At 48.5% G+C, this 21,507-nt stretch overlaps 1 protein-coding gene across 9 annotated transcripts in view; it reads right to left on the reverse strand.

Annotated features, from left to right (window-relative positions):
• NSMF (NMDA receptor synaptonuclear signaling and neuronal migration factor) overlaps positions 1 to 21,507 on the reverse strand; it is a 54,300-nt gene that overhangs the window by 18,861 nt on the left and 13,932 nt on the right. For 3 of the 9 annotated variants that reach the window (XM_015644745.2, XM_015644748.3, XM_015644750.1), the window contains 5 exons: positions 14,183 to 14,244; positions 4,996 to 5,472; positions 3,163 to 3,238; positions 1,526 to 1,531; positions 954 to 1,022 (listed from right to left, as the gene is read on the reverse strand). In XM_015644745.2, the coding sequence (XP_015500231.1) occupies positions 954 to 1,022; positions 1,526 to 1,531; positions 3,163 to 3,238; positions 4,996 to 5,472; positions 14,183 to 14,244 (690 nt within the window). The remainder of the gene's footprint in view (positions 1 to 953; positions 1,023 to 1,525; positions 1,532 to 3,162; positions 3,239 to 4,995; positions 5,473 to 14,182; positions 14,245 to 21,507) is intronic. The other 6 variants (XM_015644751.1, XM_015644747.1, XM_015644753.1 and 3 more) reach the window with 4 other exon arrangements.

The raw sequence follows: 21,507 nt of genomic DNA on the forward strand, positions 1-21,507 counted from the left end.
CCAGCAGTGGGCAAAGCTCTGGGCATCCCTCACTCCAAGATTTGCCACTACCTAACAAATTCTGAGAAATCTCTCTTTTTAAAGATACACTGTCTATTTGTTTAGAGTGTCTTTAGTTTGGATTTTTATTTCTCTGTACTGATGAAAAAAATCTCATCATTCTGAAGCTGCTAAAAAACCCATATTTCCTCCTAATTTCTCAGTTAAGAAAACCTGATGTTTTTCTCTCACCTGGTTTTGAACAGTGCTGAAGTGATCATGGCAGTTTTAAACCAACGACGCAGATGCTGTGTTATCCTTTTTAGTAGGCTGCCACAAGTCTTGGAACATTTTAAAAACCAAACTGGTTCTGATTCCTACTGTAAGTGATGTGCCAGAGGAGGCCTGCAGAAGGAAAGGCCCTCCTGTAATACCTGGACAAGGAATCAGTCCCCATCCACTTTTATTTCCCTTCTATTATTGAAAAAAAAGACTTAAGAATAGATTTCTGGTCACTAGAGGTGTCAATTTTGCCTAGGTCTTAGATTTTTGAGGTGCATTTGTAGATGCAGCAATGGCACATAAAGTATTCATCTAACCTGAAACAAATTTCTGCTTGTGGCAGAGGAGTTGGAACTAGATCCTATTTTAGGTTTCTTCCAATCCAAACCACTCTGTGATGATACGAAATTCCAAGTTGGAATGAGGAAATTGCATCTTTAATTTTTAAAGTATTTCCCTGCCTGAGGCACAAATCATGTGGAATGCTAAAAAGCAACTTGACAGTGCTCTTTAAGAAGATGGAGATCAGCTATCCTGAGCATCATTCACCTCCACAGCTCCAGCAGAGCCACTGCCAGTGTCCCCAGGACAGCACAGAGACAGGGACAGCCACGGTCACGGCACCAGGGTTGAGCAGTGACCCCAAGGGCCCATGCAACACCAGGCACAGCTGCAGGGGGAAGGGGCCCTACCTCTGGATAAGAGCTGCAGAATCATTCTCTCGTTTCCGTCTCTTCCTCTCTGCGTAGCCCCTGAACGCCCTGGGAAACCATTTCAAGGCATTAACCAAGTCCACAGCTTGGAAGTGGAGAGGACAAGGGACACACAGAGGGAAGCTCCTGGCAGACAACAGAGGTGGAGCTGCCCATGGGGCCGGGCAGCACCGTGTGTGGGTCAGGGCAGGGCACTCAAACCACAGCTCCTCACTCCCTAGGGCTGCTCCTCAAACATCAGAACTTGGCCCAAAGGAGCAACCACCATCCCTGCTCTGCAGAATGGACCTGGGAGCTGCAGCCACAGCCTCTCTGCACACCAGCATCGAGAGGGACAAAGCGTGCCAGCAGCTGAGGGCTGCGCTCAGAGGATGAGGATGGTTTGGTGGGATCCACGTAGGCCTACCTGGTGTAGCCACCTAACCTCCTGCCAGCTGACAGACAGCCCCTAGCACAGGGAAAGCATGAGTGAATATGATGGACAGGAGAGGAGAGTTTATCCAGGACACCAACAGACAAGGAAATAAAAAAAAAATGAAGATTATACTTACGAGATGCTAGAGATTCCAGGAGATGCAGGGAAAAAGAGAGAGAAGAGGAATTTATTAGTGCTCAGCCCCAGCCAGTGTTCTAAGGGAATTCTCACTCCAGAAAGAATATTTCTTGTTAGGTGGAAGGAAATTGCTTTTTAAATTAAACATTTCTCAGTGGTGAGACTCCTCCTTGACTGAGCTGAGTCCTCCCTGGGGCAGGGCTGACATGTGGCTTGGATGCAAACTGAGCTCCAGGCAGACCCAGAGAACGTGCAGATCCACAGGAGCTGAGTGTGGCCTGTCAGGCTGCAGCACCACGAGCTCCTGGAGCAGGGAGAGCAGCTCCCACCATGACAAACACTGTCTGCTCCATGAAGGCAGTGAGCAGAGGCCAGGGGCACCTGGGGAGCCACCCAAGCGCTTTGGGGAGATGCCCTGAACTTCTGCAGGTGTTTCTGCATCACTTCAGAGGCAGCACAGAAGCTCCAGAAATGTTAACCAAGGAGCCACATCAACCAAGGGAGCTGTGCTCCTCAAGGGTTCCCTCAGGGCACCATTCCCCAAACCAACCCCAAGCTGGCCTTCAAGCCCTGTAAGCCATGGGCCATCATCCTGCATCAAACCTGCCCAAAAACCATAAAGGTAAAGTCCAAATGTGCTGATTTTGCATGTGGTTTGTGGGTCAGATCAGGACCCACATTTTAAAATGTTTTTTATCTGGGGGATGTAGCTACCCCAGTCCTCAACTCCAGATCCAGCTCTCCCTACATGAATCCTTCCAGGTCTGATCCAGTCTGGGTTGTCCCAAGAGAAATAATCAGCCTCTTTTTAGGATTTTGTGAGGGAAAAGTACAAGGGGAAGAAGAAATGTCAGAGAAGCAAGAGTACAAAAAGGACACCAGATTAGACAAGAAGAAAACAGAGAGCTGAGGGTGTCCCACACATTGGAAGAAGCACACAAGAAAAAGGTGACAAGGCTGGGTTTTCCAGTCAGGTAGGAAATAATCAAAACCAGGAAGGCAGCACTTGCTGGCAAGCCTGGAGAACAACCTGGAGACCTGGTACAACCAGGGTACAACCTGGGGACAAGGCTTCCCTTACCCTGCTCAGCCCTTTGAGAGCTGCCTCCTCCCAAACACAGAGTGTGGAGGGAAAGGCTCCTCCTAACTCACACCCCTTCATACTTTACAGAGCTTTTACTAATACTTCTTCACACATGCACACCAGTGCAGAGCTGCAGGGCTCTTATCCCAGAGGAAGGCACCTCTCTGGAGTGAGGGATGCAGGACAAGCCTGGAATAACCTTCCCTTGGGAAGTGTTTGCAGCAGAAGCAGCTGGTGGAGGGTCTCAGCTGGTGATCCACAGGACCCTTGCTCTGCAGAGGCAGCCAGGCCACAGTGTCACAGACAAAACCAGGGAAGCAGAGAAGAGCTGGGTAGCCCAAGGAGTTAAAGAAGGTAAAACCAAACAAATGAGAGCAGTAGGAAAGAACTAGGAAATGGGAAAAGAAAATTAACAAGAGACAAGTTTCCCTCGTTCTTTCTCATCCCTGAACAGCGATGCCAAAGACACAACTCCTGCTCCAGGCTCTCAGCTTTGAGCACATCCAGACTCTGAGGTACAGAACAAAATGCACAGCAGTGGTTTCACTTACGCTTGCATAGTTGTAGTAGCAGTGTGAAAACTGAAGAGGTTCTCTTTTGGGAACCAGGTTCGTATGGGGACATCATCTGCAAGAGAGAGAGAGAGAGCAAAGCCTGAGCACCCAGCAGGCACAGACATCCTTCAGTCAGCCACACTTCCTCCCCAGAAAACTGAGCTTTTTCTCACAGGACTTTTCCTTCAGCATCCCGCTCTGACTGAACAGGAGCTCAAGTCTCATCCTCCTCATATAAATGCACACTGCCACCGAGTGTTCTGTAAATTCCTGCAAAGCCTGTCTATCAGGATACTAAGTGAAGAATAAAAGCTTTATCTTAAACACTGAAGATTAGAATAATCCAGGAATTACAGAACTGACATTTGAACTAGGAATAAAAAAAGCAGGGAAAAGAAACATTTTTCATGAAGGGCATTTTCCTGTCTCTGCCTTTTCCTTTGTACCACTGAATTAAACTGTCCCATTCCTCCAGCTCTTTCTGACACAGCCCAGTAGAAAAGCATTTACCTTCCACTCAGAACAGTAAGCCTGAAATATTCTCTCTTTTTCTGTCACTGAAGTTTCAATAAACCCCTCTCACAGCTGCTCCTGGTGACTTGGCCTTCAGGAGTTCCCCTGGTTTGGAAGTCAAACCACCCATCAGCTCCACAACCTGCAGATAACTGAGCTGATTTAGTCACCTCTCTTTGTAAGCTGCCCTGCCCAAACCAGTTGTGGTTTTTTTTTCCTAATTCCAGGGCATCACAACTCTGCATCACCTTCACTGAATGACCACTAAGACAAAAAGCAAAATAAGTCAGCAATTACATGTGGAAGAGGAACCTGCCCCAGCAGCAGCTCCTGCTGAGAACTCCCAGGCTGGAGTCAGGCAGGCAGGGAATCAGAGGGGTATTGAAATCCACTGCCACAACACTTGTGAGATCTCAGGACTGGATTCCTGGGGTTGGGGGATACCTGATTTATCATCTTGCTTTACACCCAATTTCTGGCTCCCCTGCCTAATGCTTTGCTCCATGTTGCTGATTGTGTCTTACCTCAGTCATTTGAGCCTTCAGATCTGATAATATTTAATATTCTGGCATTGTCAAGGTATGTTTTAATTCACTTTCACTGGCCCAAGCCCAGTCAAATTGCCCACTGCAGGCATAATTCCCACAGACCAGCTATCTTACCAAATGTTTTGTACAGATCATCATATCCTACAGATTATTCCCTGAAAAATACAGAAAGTGGCTGCAATTACAGATGCAAAAAATGCTAAGTGCAACTGGGGAGCCTTCCTTTGAAGTGCAGCTTCCAAGAAATCTATAGAAAGCTGTACCAGACACTCCTTCTCAGCTCACAGTTTACGTCAAGTCTTGATTCAAAGCACTCCAAGGAAATATAGATGTTAAATGAAACTGCATTCCAGTATGCTAAAGACTTCCTTGTGATGCAGTCCCAAAGTCTGCTCTCCTCCAAAACACTCAGACAGAAGCAAAGCAGAACAACTCAAGACTGCAAATGAATTACTTGTTTGAAGCCTCCAACCCACAGAAGCAGCAAAGGAGAAGTTGTATAAATTCCTTTTTAGCCAACAATTCTGTAGAGGCTTCTCAGGGACTACTCATCTCAAAGGACTGACAATCCCTTAATGTGTTTTACAGCTTTAAAGCCAGAGCAGCTGCTGATGACCAGGAGCAAGCTGGCCTCTAACTGAGCTCAGCATATTTCAAACTCCTCCTTTGACAATCCCTTTCCAGGAATGCTGCCCCACAGAACCAGAAGGGCTCAGGATCAAAACCCCTGCTCTGGGATGAGATGGGTGTCACCTCTGGTGTCACTCACCAGACACTCGATCGACGCTGTACATCCTCTCCAGCCTTTTCCTGTGCCACCCAGCCTCGCCAGGCGGGTGCTGCTCCAGCTCAATGGACTGCTGGGAAGGGGCAGCCAGCCTGGTGCAGTTGGGGCACTCCTTGGAGCCCTGGCGGCCGCCCGGCCAGGCCTTGCAGTGCCGGACGCCGTGCGAGCCGCCGGCGCCGTGCGCGTGGTGGCCGTGGTGACACTCCTCGTGGGCAGCCCCCTTCATCACCACCAGTTCCATGCTGTCGCTCTCGTGCTCCGACAGCATCGGCCTCTCGCCGGAGATGGTGTAGACTCGTGGCTTGGGGCCCTCGCTCGGCATCTTCTCCGCCTGCTCCTCCGTGAAGCTCCTTTCGAATTTGCCGTCCGAGATGACCGAGAGCCTGCGCTTGTTCTGGGCCACCTGCTGCATCTCAGGGGAGTCCTCCTGCCCGATGTAGGAGTCTGCTAGCAGGTGATCTGAAACAAAAGGCACGTTTTCCTTAAAGCAAAGCCCTGCAGACAATTCAGAAGGCCCTCTGCTGTGTAGGGGAGACAGAAACCAGGAGGTCCCCACAGGAACTGTTTCAGCTGAACACGTGCTCATCACCACCTTCTAACATTCATTGAAATGAGAGATATTTCTCACAGAGAGACCCGGTATTTTAAGCATGTGTGACCACCCAACAACTCTAGAAGCAAATGCAGGTCTCATAGCACAACCCAAAAATGCTGCCATGCAAGACAGCCCTGGTTCAGCTGCAGCCCTGCTCAGCCACACGAGGGCTATGGAGCTGGTACAGTCTGCAGGACAAGGACCAGCACCACCTTCTCCAAGTGCCAAGCTCTGTTTGGTGCATTAAGTTCTTTCAGAACACTGGCAAAGGGGCAAACCAACAAGGTTTTTTTTTTTTGTTGTTTTTTTTTTTAACTCCTGATTTTCTGCCAGGTGGTTTGACATGAAAAGAAATACAGCAAGACTTCAGCTGACAGCTGTGGCACAGCACCCCGCTCCCTGCACGCCCCGGTCTCACAGATGGCCACGGGCGTAAGAAAACACAGCCGCTCCCTTTGCAGGGTAGGAAGATCCAAAGGAGAGAGGCCCATGAGTGCAACTATCTTTGGAGCCCACACACTGGATGAAGTGCCAGGAAATCTCAGCATTTCCATGGCAATTCCATGCATGAACCCAACAGTAGCTCCCACCCACCTGCTAATCCTTTTTCAAGTGGTTGTTAATTACCTCTTACACTTCCCTTCAGATGGGAAGCAGCTCAGGGACTGGCAAAAAGGCTCAGCAGGGAATACATTATTCATGTGACTACTACCCAAAAAATGAAATCATTAGTGTCCAGCACAGACAGAAACACTTAAAACAGAGGCAGAAAGCAACCCCAAGCCTTTACTTCAGTAGATATTTAAGGAACAAAACTTCTTTAGCTACTGAGTCATGACCTGGAAGAACTCATCCACAGTTTGAAGGCTTGGCTACCTTGCAACTGGCCATGAAGTGAATGAAGAAGAGGAGAATGACCTCTAGACAAGAGTGGTGGTGTCTCTCCTCCTACTCTCTTTGTAACCAGAACTGAGCTGGTACTGCTACAGGGTGTCACCCTTGCCTCATTTTTCTGCTTGAGCTACAACTTCCTCCAGCACCATTAGGAAATAAATCAGTCTGGCCATTCTGCTCAAGAAGGGACTGTCAGGGCTGCTCAGGCTGACACAAGTCAGGTTTCCTTTCATTTATCTCTTCACAGTCTCTGGATACTGGAGCTGGCCAGGAGGAGACACTGCAGGAGTCCTGAAGAAAGAGCTGTGCCTTTTGAACCTGCAGCTGATGCTCTGTCCAGGCTTCACACAAAGTCAAAAATCCATGCCCAGGTGTATGAGGGGTACTGCCCTTCAGACACTGCCCAGGTAATGTGAAAAGCTGGCAGGGCTCTACTTTGCCCCATGGTCAGTGTGGACATCTGCACCTGCTCCAGGAGGAGCCTGATGAACAGCAAGGGCCATTCCAGTGGAGGAAGGTGCTCCACACACAGGCTGGCATTCCAAAGCTGCAGGTGCAGTGTCACAGAACAGTGACACAGGCCCCAAAGTCTCTCAAACCACGTGTCACCCTTCAAGAGGCAGCAGGTCCCCTGCATCTGCTCTCCAGCAGCTCAGATCCTCCCCAGCTCCAGGATTAACTCTGCTCTAGAGTGGGCATATCTTGGGAAAACACCACCAAATGACTCCTTGAGATCTGCCAAGATCTGTGCTCGCTAATAGTGCCAAACAAACCATTTTTAAAATTAAAAACAAAGGCCAGCTCTAAGTACTCGTCTCAACTTGTCAAATTTACTAATCTGTGTGGGCAGAGTGACGCTACAGATTTCTTAAGACACCACAAAATCGTGGCTGACAGCTGCCCCTGCTCCTCCTGAAACTGATACTTGTATGGAAGATGCACAGCCTCCTCAGAGGGAACACACAGGAGTGTCACCTTCACTCACACACTGACAGCTCTGGAATTCAGAGATCCAGGAATTCCTGAGCCCCGAGATCTGTGGCTAAATGGAAAAATGAGGTCCCCAAAGCATAATATGCCTGAAAATGTTGATGATCACAAGAGCAAAGAGACCAATTCCAGTCTCTGTTTTATAGGCACTAAGGTCTTTTCAGCTCCATAAAATTTACAGACATTTCAGGGAGCCATGACTGCTTTCAATAAGCATCATTTTTTTACTGAAATCCTGTCAGGATTGACCAGATATATTTGAAATAAACTACTTACCTGATCTAGCATGCAAAATGTGAGCATCATTCTTTCTTCCTACCTTACTTGTCCCCTCCTCAAAGTGTTTCCACTTGTACTTACAAAGGAGTTTTCATGATCTACAGTACAAAGGGCTGCCAGCACACCAATGTGCTTTCTTTTTGTAAAACAATTGGATGATTCTTCATTTTCATTCAATTTAGCACCTTCAGTAATTACACACTGGAGAAGCAACTTAATATGCAAAGGGAGTGCAAAGCTTTATTCAAGAGTAGTCGTTAATATAGAATTTACCTACAGAAAAAAAATAGGAAGGAAAAGAGATTCAAACATCCATCATAATGAATGATTGTCCTGTAGAACAGAATCCACACCACTTCAGGCTGCTCCAGAAATCAATGCTGGATTAGAGCTGAGCCACAGGAGCATTGGGTGAGGAGAACCAAGGGGCACTAATGACTGGAGCTGCCTTCTGGAGTCAGCTGCAGCAGGCTGCTGTTAACACCCTCTCCTCGAGCTGCTGCTCCCTTCTTTTCATTTTCACATCGTTCTTGCCACCTCTCCCACTCCCAGCTGCTCCAGCCACCTGCCACAGCAGCCCTGGCCAGCGTGACTGGGCAGCCTGGCACAGCTCCCTCCTCCTTGGTGCCAACCGAGCTGCCCTGGGAACGACTCTGCTCCCCTCAGCAGCAACACCTGTGTCTCACACAGCTGCAAAGCTACCTAGGACCAGATCAATCAGGTTCCTCAGGTGCTTTTCACCTTGATTCCTGCTCTACATGGATTTGTTGTGCATGAGGGACTGAGCACAAGGCAAAGGGAAGGAGACCAATGTGCTTGATCTGTAGATCATGTGTCCACCTGTATCAGAAACATCCCAGGTGGTATTTCCATTCAGCAGGGCTTGACATCCAGTCCTGAGGGCCAAACCACTTCTCACTCTCCTCATTACGTACCTGAACACGAGTCTTTTTGTCTTTTTGGCTTCACTTGCTCCTGTCTGACATTTCTTTCTGTACCTTCCACGCAGCACTGCCCAACACAGGGCACATGCATGACCAAAGACTGACAGCAGTGATAACAAAATAAAAAGTGCTGGGCAACTGGCAGTGTCTTGGGAAAAAAAGAGCCCACATTCCCAGTACATGTGGTTCCTGATCATTAGGCATTTATTATTATTAGATATTTACAATACATCCTTTCTCATTCAGGAACTCTAGTCTGAGCACTCAGTCTGATTTAGGGAACAGAGAAAGGATTTGCACCTTTTCCTTTCACTGCCACCCCATTTCTCCAGAGCAGGGACCATGCTGGGAACAGCCCCAGCTGACTGATGCCCATCCACAACTCTGGAGCCAAACTCCTTTCTGCTGCAGAAAGCCTTGTGACCCCGTGGGATGAGAAGTTTATAAATCAAGGCAGAATATAGCCACAAGGCACAGACAGAAGCTCCAAATTTATTCCTGTATTTAGCAGCTAAACTGATGATTAAAGCACCTTAGATTTAAAGCCTCCGCTCCAGCATCAGAGGCAAAGTGGCAAAGGGGAATCCAGATAAATCATATTAAAAGAACATCTGTCATCTCAGCAAAAAAAAATAAATTCAGAGACAGTTCTTTCTTCCCTGTTCCTCCTCAGCTGGAACTCTCTGGACCTGATGTTTATGACAATTAAGTTCCAACTTTATATCAAAGGACTGCCATAGTCACTGAAGATGAATGGAAAGTTTTTGGGCGTATGAACGTGGCCCTGCTCATAGAAGTAGGAATGAGGTTAATGATGTCTTTACCTTGCACCAGGAGGAATCCAGGTGATTCCCTCAGTGAGGAGAGCAGAGAGGTGCTCTGGCCAGAGCCAAGGGCACTACAAAACCCATAACAACCATTCAAATGGCACAGTTGAGAAGTTTCTCTTGCAATCTCAATTCCAAGACCTCCCACATGCCTGTCACTGCCCCTCAGGTGTGCTGCCAGGTCCTGGTCTCCTCTGCTCCCTCTCAGAGATGTAATGCAGAGCTTCTCCCCATGTCCTCTGTTCTCCCAACAATGTGACCCTTGGCACAGGACAGGCAGCCCACCTTGCTGGGCTCAGGGCTGAAATGTGGTCAGGAAGACAGGTGGGTTTGGAATGTCTCCAGAGAGGGACACTCCACACCCTCCCCAGGCACCTGATGCAGAGCTCTTTCCACCTTCCTCATGCTGAGGTGGAACATCTTGTGTTTTAGTTTATGACCTCTGCTCCCTGTCTAAGTGCCTAGTGTGCACTAACCAGATCCCCTCTGAGACTTCTCTGCTCCAGACTAACCAGACCCAGCTCCTGCAGTCTCTCCTCATATGAGAGATGCTCCAGACCCCTCATTACCTTTGTGGCCTCTGCTGGACCCTCTCCAGCAGCTCCTTGTCTTCCTTGAGCTGTGCACAAGGACCTGCAGAGTGTTCACTATGGGTTACCTGAGGCCTGACCAAGCCAGCCCCGTCATGACTTTACTGGGCACCCCAACCCCACTGCTCCAGAGGAGGGAACATCAAACACTTCCTTGCAAAGCCACAGGGAACAGCCAAAGGCTGCTTCTGGAAGGGAGCTGCTCTGAGAAACCAGAAGGTCACTTAGCTATGACAAAATGGTTCCAATTAAGTCTTCCCTGCTCAAATGGGCTTTGAAAACAAACAAACTCAAGATAGCATTGACCTGGTGTCTCACAGGTGAGTAACCTTTTAGTCTGGCCTGTAACATTAATGTGAAGAGATGGAATTGCTACTGTGAGACGCGACCCAAAGGAGCAAGTGGCAGCTCCTCCACCGGCCTCAGCATCTCCATGGTAACACCGTGACCTACGTCTTTGTTCCCTTTCTAAGCCAACACCACATTCCACAGCAAGTTGCAGGATACACCCACACCATCCTTGCACTAGCTGATGCTGGAAGCAGCCTGAAGCCCTCAGAGATGAGATTTCACATCCCTGCTCTGTCCTGGGCTCAGGCCACCTACAACTCCCTCCAGAGCACAGGCTCTTCCCAAAGAGGCCATCTCCACCTCATCAGGGATACACTGAGAGCAGGGCCAGCTGCACTGCTGGTCTGTCCTGGGGACAAAACAAATATCCTCTAGAGAAAAAGGCCAACCTGGTGCTTGCTCTGAGCCAGGCTGGGCTGGCAGCTCCACAGTCTAGGAGCTGGGCCTCCCATCAGGAAGAATCAGAAGCTGTGACCAATAAATGCTCCTCCTCACCTTTCTTCCCTCCAGGTACACCCTGCAACACCTGCAAGCCTCTTTACCTCGTGCAGCTGTGCAACTGCACACACCCCTGCCCCAGCAAAGCCAGCAGAGCATGAACACACTGCTGTTTTACTGAAAACAGAAGGAAAACACAGCCTTGCACATAATTTAGCCCTTGGAGGAGGCAGCTGGCCTGTCCTGCTGATCTGCAATCCCTCTGCTGCTCTTCATTACCACTCCCCAATTTCTCCAAGACATTCTGCCACACACAAACACACAAGCTCTCCAGCGGATAAAACCACAAATAAAAGTTATGATTGAAGAAGCAGCTCTTTGATCAGCTGTGGAATGTGAAGTTATGAGGGATGCAAAAGCCATTTTATCTTTTCCTTTCCTTGGAGTCAAGGGACTAAAAAGATAAAAAAAAAAGCAAACTAAAATGGACAATCTTCTGAGAACAAAGTGCAGCAAAGTGGAGCAAGTTTGGGCAGTGAATGCACACTCAGCATCTCCCTCCACACCTCCATGGATCTCCTGGGGCTGCCTGGGGTGTCAGAGCTTCACCCCTCTGCTGAGGAGCTGAACCACCAGATAAAGCAGCAAAGAACTGACATCCCAAAGATTCACACCTGCCTCATTTTCTGCTTGAGGACTGCCCTGCACGAGAGAGAAAGGTCCAGAAAAGGAGGATCCCTTCCCTCCTCCATTTATGCCTTCATTGTCCCACTGATGGCTCCACCACCTTCCTGCTCCTCAAAATCCACACTTCTTTTCCCTCACTGCATTCATCAGGGACTTTAATCATTTCTCAAACCATTGTTTTCTGGACTGAATCAAGGCCTGCCTTCTTCCAGTCATATTTAGTCCAGAGCCTTCATGCCAGCTCAGTGTGCTGGCAGTGCAGGGGGCACCTGGCTGCACAGCTGGGGTTATGACAGCAGAAACAGGCCTGGCCCACCAGGCACAAGGTGAAAGCTCAGAGCTGACAGGTTCACACAGGCACTGAGGACTCAGTTCTGCTCACATTGACTCTGTCTGCTCTCTGAGGAGCTGGAGCTGATTCAGGTCCATCTGGATCAATGCTACACCTTCAACTTCTGCAGCAGAGGCCCTTCCTTTGCCTCCCTGCAGCCTCTGGGTGACAGCTCAGGCTGCAGCTCCAGCACCCTGCCCAGCCAAAGGTGAAGCCTCCAGAACTAAGTGATCCTGAGATGGAATTTCTGCAGGAAGGAAAGATGTGACTTCCCTGTGATCAAGTTGCTGGGAGGAACTAAAAGGAGCCAAATTTTCTACTCGCAGCATTTTTTATTGGATAGCAACCTTCCTACTGGGGTTATTTATAAAGAAGTGTTACAGACTGTGTTAAGTTATACATTGCAGAATTTCAAAAGATGACTTAAAAATGACGATTCTTTTTTTTTTCCCTCCTCTCTTCCTCAGAATTTAGAGTAATTTCTAGGGAATTTTATTTCTTTCCAAGTGAATACTTAAGGATCCCGTAAGTATTGTGGTATTTCCAAGTGTGTCTCTCACTGCTTGATTCTTGCCTGTGGCAACTAAACTCTCCTGGATTCAAGAACGATCTCAAGGCTGATACACCAAGAGGCAGTAGGTGAAAAGGCATCCCTGGAGAGGTTATGGATGTCACAGGCATGGACAGGGCTGAAATGCTGCTCTGGAGGATGTGGCACATGATCCAGGAGTCACATCAGCTGCCTTGCCATGCTGTCCTTACTGACAGTCAGAGCAACCAGGAGCACCCCAAGGATGAGTTAACAGCAGCTTTTCATGCACATCAGAGAGGCTCCCACTCCCTCCATCTCACCAGGGCTGCCCAGGCCTCAGGGACCTGAACACATCTGTAATTTCCTCTTGACTCCATCAGAGATCCTCTGCCTGGCCCCAACATGACACCACAGGCACTACAAGGGTGCTACAAAGTGATCAGCAGCCAACACTTCTCCCTGTTGGAAACTGGGCTGGGGGAGCTGCAAAAAAAGCCTGGTAAAGACTCCAGGTGATAGAAACACCTGCAGAAATGGCCATGATGGAAGGAACAAAAAAAGTTTTTCCATTCTGGGAAGCTCCTGCCAGCCAGTCTCTGCACAGTCTGTCCAGTCCCCCCTTCCTGCTGCCCCACAGACACCTCAATTCAGCTGCACCACACCCCAGCCTTTCTCTTCCCATCCTTTCCTACCTCCATGTGCTGCTCTTAGACCAAATATTGTAACTAAAGGTGTCACTGGAGTTATTCATGAAAAGAAACCAAGAAAACCTCAGGATGTTGTCTTAGAGCCTTTCCATTCACAACCTTGGCACAATTCAGCCAAGGACAACTTAAAGGTCATTAGAACAGCTCCAAGGAAAAAGGAAACAATTCAGCTGGCTGCCAAGGACTGTGTGACTGCTCTTATAGCAAGAGGCATCTCCTGTACAGGCTTAAACACACAGAGCTTACCTAAAATGATAACATCACTCCATGTTACATTCTGTTTAATAACTTTATCCCCTGCATAGCAGTTCAAGAGCACAGAACAATTTGTTACTTGTTCACACAGACTTTCTGTGGATTCCACAGGATTTTCTGTAGGTTTTGAAATTAATTTACTGTCTGTGCAATATTTTCTTTCGTCACAGAGAAGACACAGCCCCGTTAGAACTTAGGTGAGTTTATCTTTTGCTCTCCTGCCTATCAAGCAGAACTCATGATACACTGATGGGGACAATATCTGCATGGAAAATACTGACACATTAGCAGGCACATGTAGTGCCCTCATCTAGGCAAATCTCAGTTTAACTTCTGTTGAAGCAAACACTGGGAAAAAATCCAGATGTCATCTCTGCCAACAAGGTTTCACACCAGTGAACAGAATATAACTCACCTGTTTTTTATACCCAGTGAAAGCAAGACCCAGGAGTCACAAACCAGGGCAGAAGCCTTGTGCAGTGCTGTCACTTCCCAGCTGCAGCCTCTCCTAAGGACATCAGCTGCAGGGGTGAATTTATGACAGGGCACTTGTCCCCTAACTGAACTCATCTCTACAGCCCACCAAGCCTTGGGTCACCAAACTGCCTTTTCTCCTTGGGGGCAACTCCCCCTGCTAAGCTCTGACTCTGTTTATGACAGATAAATAAATAAATGCATTTTCATTCTAAGGCTATTAACCATAGGTGCAGGCACACAAGGGCATAACCAAGGCACATCAGTTCTCTTACCTGAGCCGTTTCTGCCTTCAGGATGGTTTTGTGAAAGGTATTCTCCAAAAGCCCTTGCCGCTCTGTGTCCCAGCATCAGGAGGCAGCCAAGGAGAGAGAGAGAGAGAGATTTGTGATGCTTAAAGGCCAAGGAAAGAAGGAACAGTTCAATACCAACACACTGCTGTCCTCCTGCAGCTGCCATTCCCTCAGCCTCAGGTGGCACCCATGGAAATGCACTGCCAGAGCAGCGAGGCCTCCTCATTACACACCAGGACTCCAGTGGTTCTGCTGGAACCTCAGTGTTCCCCTGGACAAAGGGGGAAACAGAGCTGGACCAGAAGTCCAGGACTAGTTTAGGCTTTAGTTTCAAAAACGAAAAAATAGAATTGAAATGCACCTGCATGAAATCTGTGATGCACACAGAAACTGGCTCACTAACTCCAGCCCTCCTGAGCAGCCCCAGGAGGGAGGCATCTCCACCCCAGAGCCAAACACCACTCCAGGCTCCTCCAGGTCCTGAAAGCTCCCATTTGAGAGCCATCACAGCTCAGATGTGGATGTCAATGCCCGTTTTACCTACCTGAACCCTAAGTTTTCAAGCCCCAGTTATGTCAGTATTTGGATTACTGGACATTTCTGTTTGAGAGACACCCACAACCTCCCACAAGAGCAATTCCTGTTTCTCTGATGGATTCCTGTGGATGACCGAGATTTTACTGGAATATATTAAGAACCAAGCAAGCAGGGTGAGCTCAACCCTTATCACACATCCAGGCCTACGTAAAAGAGCAAACCTATGAATATTCCAACCAGGGAAGAGCTTTCTGCCTGCAACCCACACAAGAAAGGAATCCTTGGTCAAGGTATTGGAATTCAGTAACCTCCAGATTCCACCTGCCAGGGCATTTGCAATGTTCTGATACTGTGACTGTTGTACCCAACAGACCTGTGACCCGAGAGCTGATACTAGAGCCAGGTTTTCCCCAGCCATCCATTTCCCCAGGTTTGTAGAACAGTCTCTCCAAGGTCTGCAGCATCCCAATTGGGCTGAGCTGCCATTGGGCAGGGTGGAGACTGGCAAGGAGGGAGGTGAAACAGCCACCCACCTCTTTGGCAAGCCAAGCCAAGCCAAGTCACCCAGAGCTGACTGCAGCTGTGAGCTACACACATCAGCATCTCCTGGGGAAAGGACCAGACTTGCTGTAACAAGGAACACTCTCCATACCAAGGCATCACATCTACTGTCCTCCTCCTTCGGAGCTGCTCAGCCTCAGAACATCCTCTCCAGTTCAAGCTGCTGCAAAAGGCTCATAATGGCCATTAAATATCCAAAATGGCTTTGACCTCCAAATAACACTGTCTGCTTTGCACATCCCAACTTGTGTAGCCAGGATCTTCCCCAATGCTTTTATGCACCACCTCCCAGAGGAGAAAAGGTTAACAAGGCTCCAATGCACTTCCCAGAGTGACTCGGGCTGGAAGGAGTGGGAAGTCCATTTGTCATCCACAGCCAGCAACAGAGGATCAATATGAACGATGAAGAAAGAGTAATTTAATCTCCCTAGGACTAAATTTCAGCACAGTCAAATGCAAAATGCTTTGGAGTTGGAGCTGGAGCTGTGCAAGAAGAAAGGTCTGAATCTTAACAGACTAACAGACAATGCTGAGGTTTTTCCCTGTTTTCAGATTTTTATGTCTTAGGTCCCAGGTGGTACCTTTGGACACTGGCTTGGGGTGGCAGCTGCCCAAGCTGTCCTCCTCACTGTGTAACACCCCCAGAGATGGTCACAAGGAGGTTCCATCACATGGGGAGCTCTATGATCAGCCCACAACCCCACTGTGAAGAACAAAGGGGTGACTGTGGTTCACCCATCAAAGAGGACAAGCACCTCATGAATGTTCCTTGCACCCTCAGCCTTTCTGTCCAGGTAAAAAGCAGATTTGATCCTGCAGCAACACACAAATGTAAAGTTGGGAACTGAAGTGTGGATTCTTCAGGTTGAATCACCATCCCTGGAAGTGTGGATGTGGCACTTGGGGACATGGTTTAGTGGTGGATGTGGCAGGGTTTGGTTTGCAGTTGGACTCACTGACCTTGGAGGTCTTTTCTAACCTTATCAATTCTCTGATTCCTGAGCTGTTCCTGTACCCCATCTCAGAGGTGGTTAAAGCTCAGCCAGAGCCACAGCTGATCTCACACAGCATCAGCAACAGCCCAGCTTTGAGCATGGGTGGGCTCAAGACTTTTAAGATCTTTTCCACCAAAACTTCTGGGACTCCAAGGCTTCCCATGGAAATGTCTGTCCTTGTGAGGCATTACTAACATCATTCAGAGACAGGGCACACACATAGACCATTGGGAAAAACTTTGAAGCTTCTCTTTTACATCAGCAGACATTCCATGTAGAAAAAATAACAGCAAACGAGTTCCAAGGTAAATTATCAGTGAGAGAACATGGTGATATACACAAAAAATGCTGAAATATGATGACAGTCTGTAGCTGGTTCCTGAAATCCAAATTCATTTGTCATTCTCTCCATTCATCTCTTCACCAATGCCTGAAGCTGTTTTGTCTGTCTGAAATCTGAACCAACGCTTCACCTTTAGCTTGCAAACCATGGACTCAAAAGACCAGTACAAAACATTTGCTAAGATCCAAATTGAAAACTGGCTAAGACAGAGCCAGAGAAGCACTGCTGCGCTCCAGCCCACCTTATTCCACTCAGAGGAAGAGCCTGGGCTAGAAGGTGCTGCAGTGTCTGTAACCTCACACTCTGGTTTCCCCAAGCAGAGCAGGGTACAATCCCAGGCACCAGAGCTCCCAGAGAACAGGTCATACCCAGAGCTCTTGTGCAGGTCAGTAGTTCAGTCAAGGAGCACAGAACTGCTCAAAAGCGTTGCTCCCTGCCCAGGCTGAACCTGCAATTCCACCCCGTGGCTCTCAGAGCCTTCAGGCCAATGCAGGAGCAAACAAACGTGGACACGTGGGCAGAGCTCCCCAGCCCCGGCGGACACGGCGATGCTGCCTGCACAGCACAGTGTGCAACGGGGGGTTTCCAGCCAATTACACCGGGAACTTCACACTAATTATTCTGCCCATTATCTCAGTGGTTCCCTTCTACATTCCCGCTTTCCCAGTGCCATCGGCTTCTCCTTGGCCATGCCTCAGCGGATCTCCTGCAGATGCCTGCACGTGCCCTTTGCCAAGGGGACTCTGGTGGCCACACTTGCTCCTTATGGCTACTTGCCCCTTGCCAAGCCTTTTGTGTCCCTTCCCTGCCATCGCTGCCCTCACAGTCATCCCAGACCACCAGCACTTGCCTGGATCATTATTGTGCCATTTCTCCTCTCTCCTTGGCTTGATCAAAATAAAGCCAGAACAAAATTCAAACAGATGGTAGCTGTTCTGTTAATCCCATTCTTTTCTCTCTCTTTTATCTATTACCACAAATCACACAATCAGACTTTTCTCTCAGCTCAGCTCTGCCTCTGCTATCGCTGCCAATGGAGTTCAAGTCCCCTCACACCTCTGGACAGCACTGGACATAAACCCCTTCAACCGAGCTCTCAGCAGAGACACCTTGGGATAATTTAACTGGCAAGAGATGAAAAAGAAAACCTGTTTCACATAAATGAGATGAAGTACAAGGTGCCTTACAGCTCCATGGGCCGGTGAGCTATAACCCTGAGTGTATGACACTGCAAAAGCTGCATACAAATGAGCAGGTAGCACTGAGAGGTGATCAGCTGATGACAGGACAAGTTTAGCCCTGACTCATCTGAAGAGAGGTTTTCATTTTAGTGGCAGAACAGACCTGCATGTCACACAGTCAGCACAGCTCGATTTAACAGAAGGACACCAAGCAGGGACCAGGGCTCTAGCACGCTGTGCTGCTCAGTCTAAGCAGCAAAGACAAGCCTCAGGAAACACCAGCATTTCCTCCAGCATTCCATCAGAATGGCTCCAGGGAGGGAAAGAGGGACAGGGCAGCTTTTCCCAGCAGGAAAGGCAGCTCCCCTTCTGGGGGCATTTCCCAGTACTCACTGTGCCTCAGATGTCAGAGCTGGACTCGGCTCTGGAAGAGAACTGTGAAGAAGCACAGACAGTCTAGACAGAGATTTGCTCAAAGGAGCAAAACCGCCAAATAACAAAGATCTCAATTACAATGTAATGAGCACAGAATGGCCTTCGTGTCTCTGAAATAATCACATCAACGGGATAAAAGGGGCCTTGATGCACACGAGCAGCTATGAGAAACTGATGCACATAAATTTATCCACCAAACTGACACTTACAGAGTGAAGAAATGCAGATTGAAACTCTCAGAGATACAGGAAAGACCTCAGATAACTCCATTTAGAGCACAGCAGCAAGCTAAGCAAAACCTGGACTATTCAGGAGTGTTGCAAGGAAAAATAAAGAACACCCACCACCTTCTCCTGCTCCTTCAGAAGTAATGCCCAGAGGAGTTGCAGCAAGAATCTGTTGTGACAGCATCTGACAGTGCTGCATCTCAGGCATACAGGAGAGAAGAGACCTGCATCATCAGGACCTACGTCCTCCTACAGCAGCAATCCTGCTCTTGTAACCAAGCAGAGAAGGGAACACCTCCAGCACATCCACAGTTAACAGCTCAGTCATTAAATACTGTTGACACCTATGTTATTTAAGCCTAATAGTAACAATAGCCTGACAAAAATTAGCTTTCTCAAATATCTATGTAGAGAAATGGTAACTGGAAAAATTTTAATTTTGAAATTCTCACTCTCAATAAAGAGAGATTGGATGTCAGCAATGGGTCTTAGAGACCCCACAGTATTGGAGTAATTTATGATCACAAAGTTTGGACAGGAGAAGAGAGGAGGAGCAGGCAGAAGTTAAAAGAAAAAAGCAATCAGAGACAGTTCATACCACTCATCAGAAAATTCACAAGCAGAAGAATCTAGACTCCATGAAGAACCCCAAGCTAAGCCAAAAACCACTCATGCAGCAAGAAGCCTGGGATAAGGTACATGGTCACTTACCTCTGCATTTCATCAATGAAAAATTTACCCTTTCACAGCAACTAATGCCGTGTTCAAAGCCACTCTTCATCCCTCTCTAGGCAGGAAGAGGGGCAGTGAGACCAAATTCTTATCCATCTGTGGGCTATCCTGGACTAGATGCCAAGGTCATGGAACTGGGAAAGATGAACCACACTCCCAACTCAAATATTTCCTGTGCTAATGACTGCAAGAAGAGATGGTTCTGGAACACCCAGCAAAAGCTTCATGTCTGTTTGCTCTCACCACCACGCTCTCCCAAAGAACAGCTGTAGGCCAGCAAAATACAAAGCAGAGCTGCAGCAAAACATCTGCTTTATTGCCTCATTTGGGGTGCCAGTGTTTTCCTGTAGGTAGCAGGCAGCAAAGGCAACAAAAGCCCATTTCTGAAGGGCTCTGGTTCATCTGCACCCTTGGAGAAGTTCAAAGGAAGAAGCCAAGGAGCACAGGCCAGGCAGCCACAGCCAGGGCCCTGGAGAGGCTGTCAGCAGAGGGGCAGCACCAAGGTCACCGCTCAAGGACAACTGCGTCAGCCCTGCCTTCGCACTGGGGCCCGGGAGCTGCAGGGCAATAAAAGCACTCACAGGGAGGGAACAATCCCTCCTGACAGGGAGATCTTGCATCCAAGCCCTTCAGAGGCGATTAGAGCAGCAGCACCAAGCACAGCCCCTTCCCAGGTGTGCAGGGCGCTCCAACTCCCCCAGGAGAAGACGATTACAGAGACCAAGAGTCAGCAGCATTGTGGGTGCTCTCCACAGTGTTGGCACAGAGCAATTGTGTCCTTAGTTTGTAAGAAGCTACTTAAAAGACCCAGCACACAACAAGCTGCATGGAGCTTAATTAATGCTCCTGGGACATGAGATTCCCCTGAGTTGCTCTGCAGAGATTTTAATTTAACAATCTAGGGAGCCTGCACCTCCTGCTTGGATCCCCCTACTCACACCAGCAAACAAGCCCTGCTCCTTGCTCAGTACAACAGTCAAGTGTGCACACACACTCCAGCCACACCTACGAAACACACACCGTGGTCACTTGGACTTGCAGAGGAATTCCAGGAGAGGATTTTTCTCTCTAAAGAGAAGTCATGAGAAATACGAACAGGACAGAGCCCAGAAGATGAAGAGAAGCAATCCCAGGGCATCTCCTTCTGCAGCACAAGAACAGGATCCCCCAGCTGCCTACACCCACAGGGCACATGATCATTGCAGCAGTGACCCAAGTGCCCAGCCACCGTGGGGTGGACAGAACAGTGTCTCTGTAGCCTTACCCAGTGTCCTACAGAGTCCTTGCTGTAGATAAGGATGCAGGAGATACATGGAGGAGGACCCAGGGCAGGGCAGAGGAGCTGAGTGTGATGCGCTCCAGGAAACCTTTCAGCAGGTGGGTCACTGCCACCGTAGGAATTCTAAGCATGACAGAGCCCAGGGGAGCAGGAGCATCCTGCATGCCTGGAGCAGCAGGATGGAGGCACATGGACAGCACCTGTCACCACCAGCACCTTCTCTATGCAAAGAGGCTCTGCAGGGAGCCCCTTGGCAGGTTCCCTGACCTTCTCAAAAGATTTTTGGATCAGGAACTTCTAGCACAGGCATCAACAGGGAGACACATGAAAGCACCTGTCCTGTGCTGTGGTCTATGTGACCAGACACTCCTCAAGGGCATTTTGTCCCCCAGCTCAAATCTACTCATAACTTTTATGGTCAAACCACCTTAATTCACAGAGACAGTGCAGAGCTGCCACAAACCTGTACCTGCAGCTTGTCAGCAGGTGTGGAGCAAACCAGAACCCCCGAGGCACCTCCTGGACTCCACACAGCTGAGAGAACCCGAGCAGCATCTGCCCACCCTGCTGTAGGCTAACAAGTCATTACGTTCAAAACACATTAGTCGCTCCCAAACACCCACACTACCATTTGAAATCCTACCAATTACTGAGTGTGTTGTTTGTGTGACTGCCTAATCCCACTCCCAGAACCCCATCACAGCACTTATGGTGCTTTACATGTCATTTCTGTATATGCACCTGGCTGACATCACCACAAAGAATCCCACTTCCAAATCTCTGAATGCCATGGAAAGCATTAATGTTTTCATTACTGGTTATGGACAGGGTGCTACAAAACATGGGGAAAAGTTGCAGGCTCTGCCTGGAGAGCTTTCCCTCGAGATACTCCAGAGTTTGAAGGATAGATTTCTTTACAACTCAAACAGATGGCAAGATACAGACAGCTTTGCATCTCTACACTTCAAGCCTTAAGACTTCTCTTTCCTCCCAGTACAGCAGAGATGCCCTAATGCT

Source organism: Parus major, chromosome 17 (genome assembly GCF_001522545.3).
Source record: "Parus major isolate Abel chromosome 17, Parus_major1.1, whole genome shotgun sequence".
NCBI lineage: Eukaryota > Metazoa > Chordata > Aves > Passeriformes > Paridae > Parus > Parus major.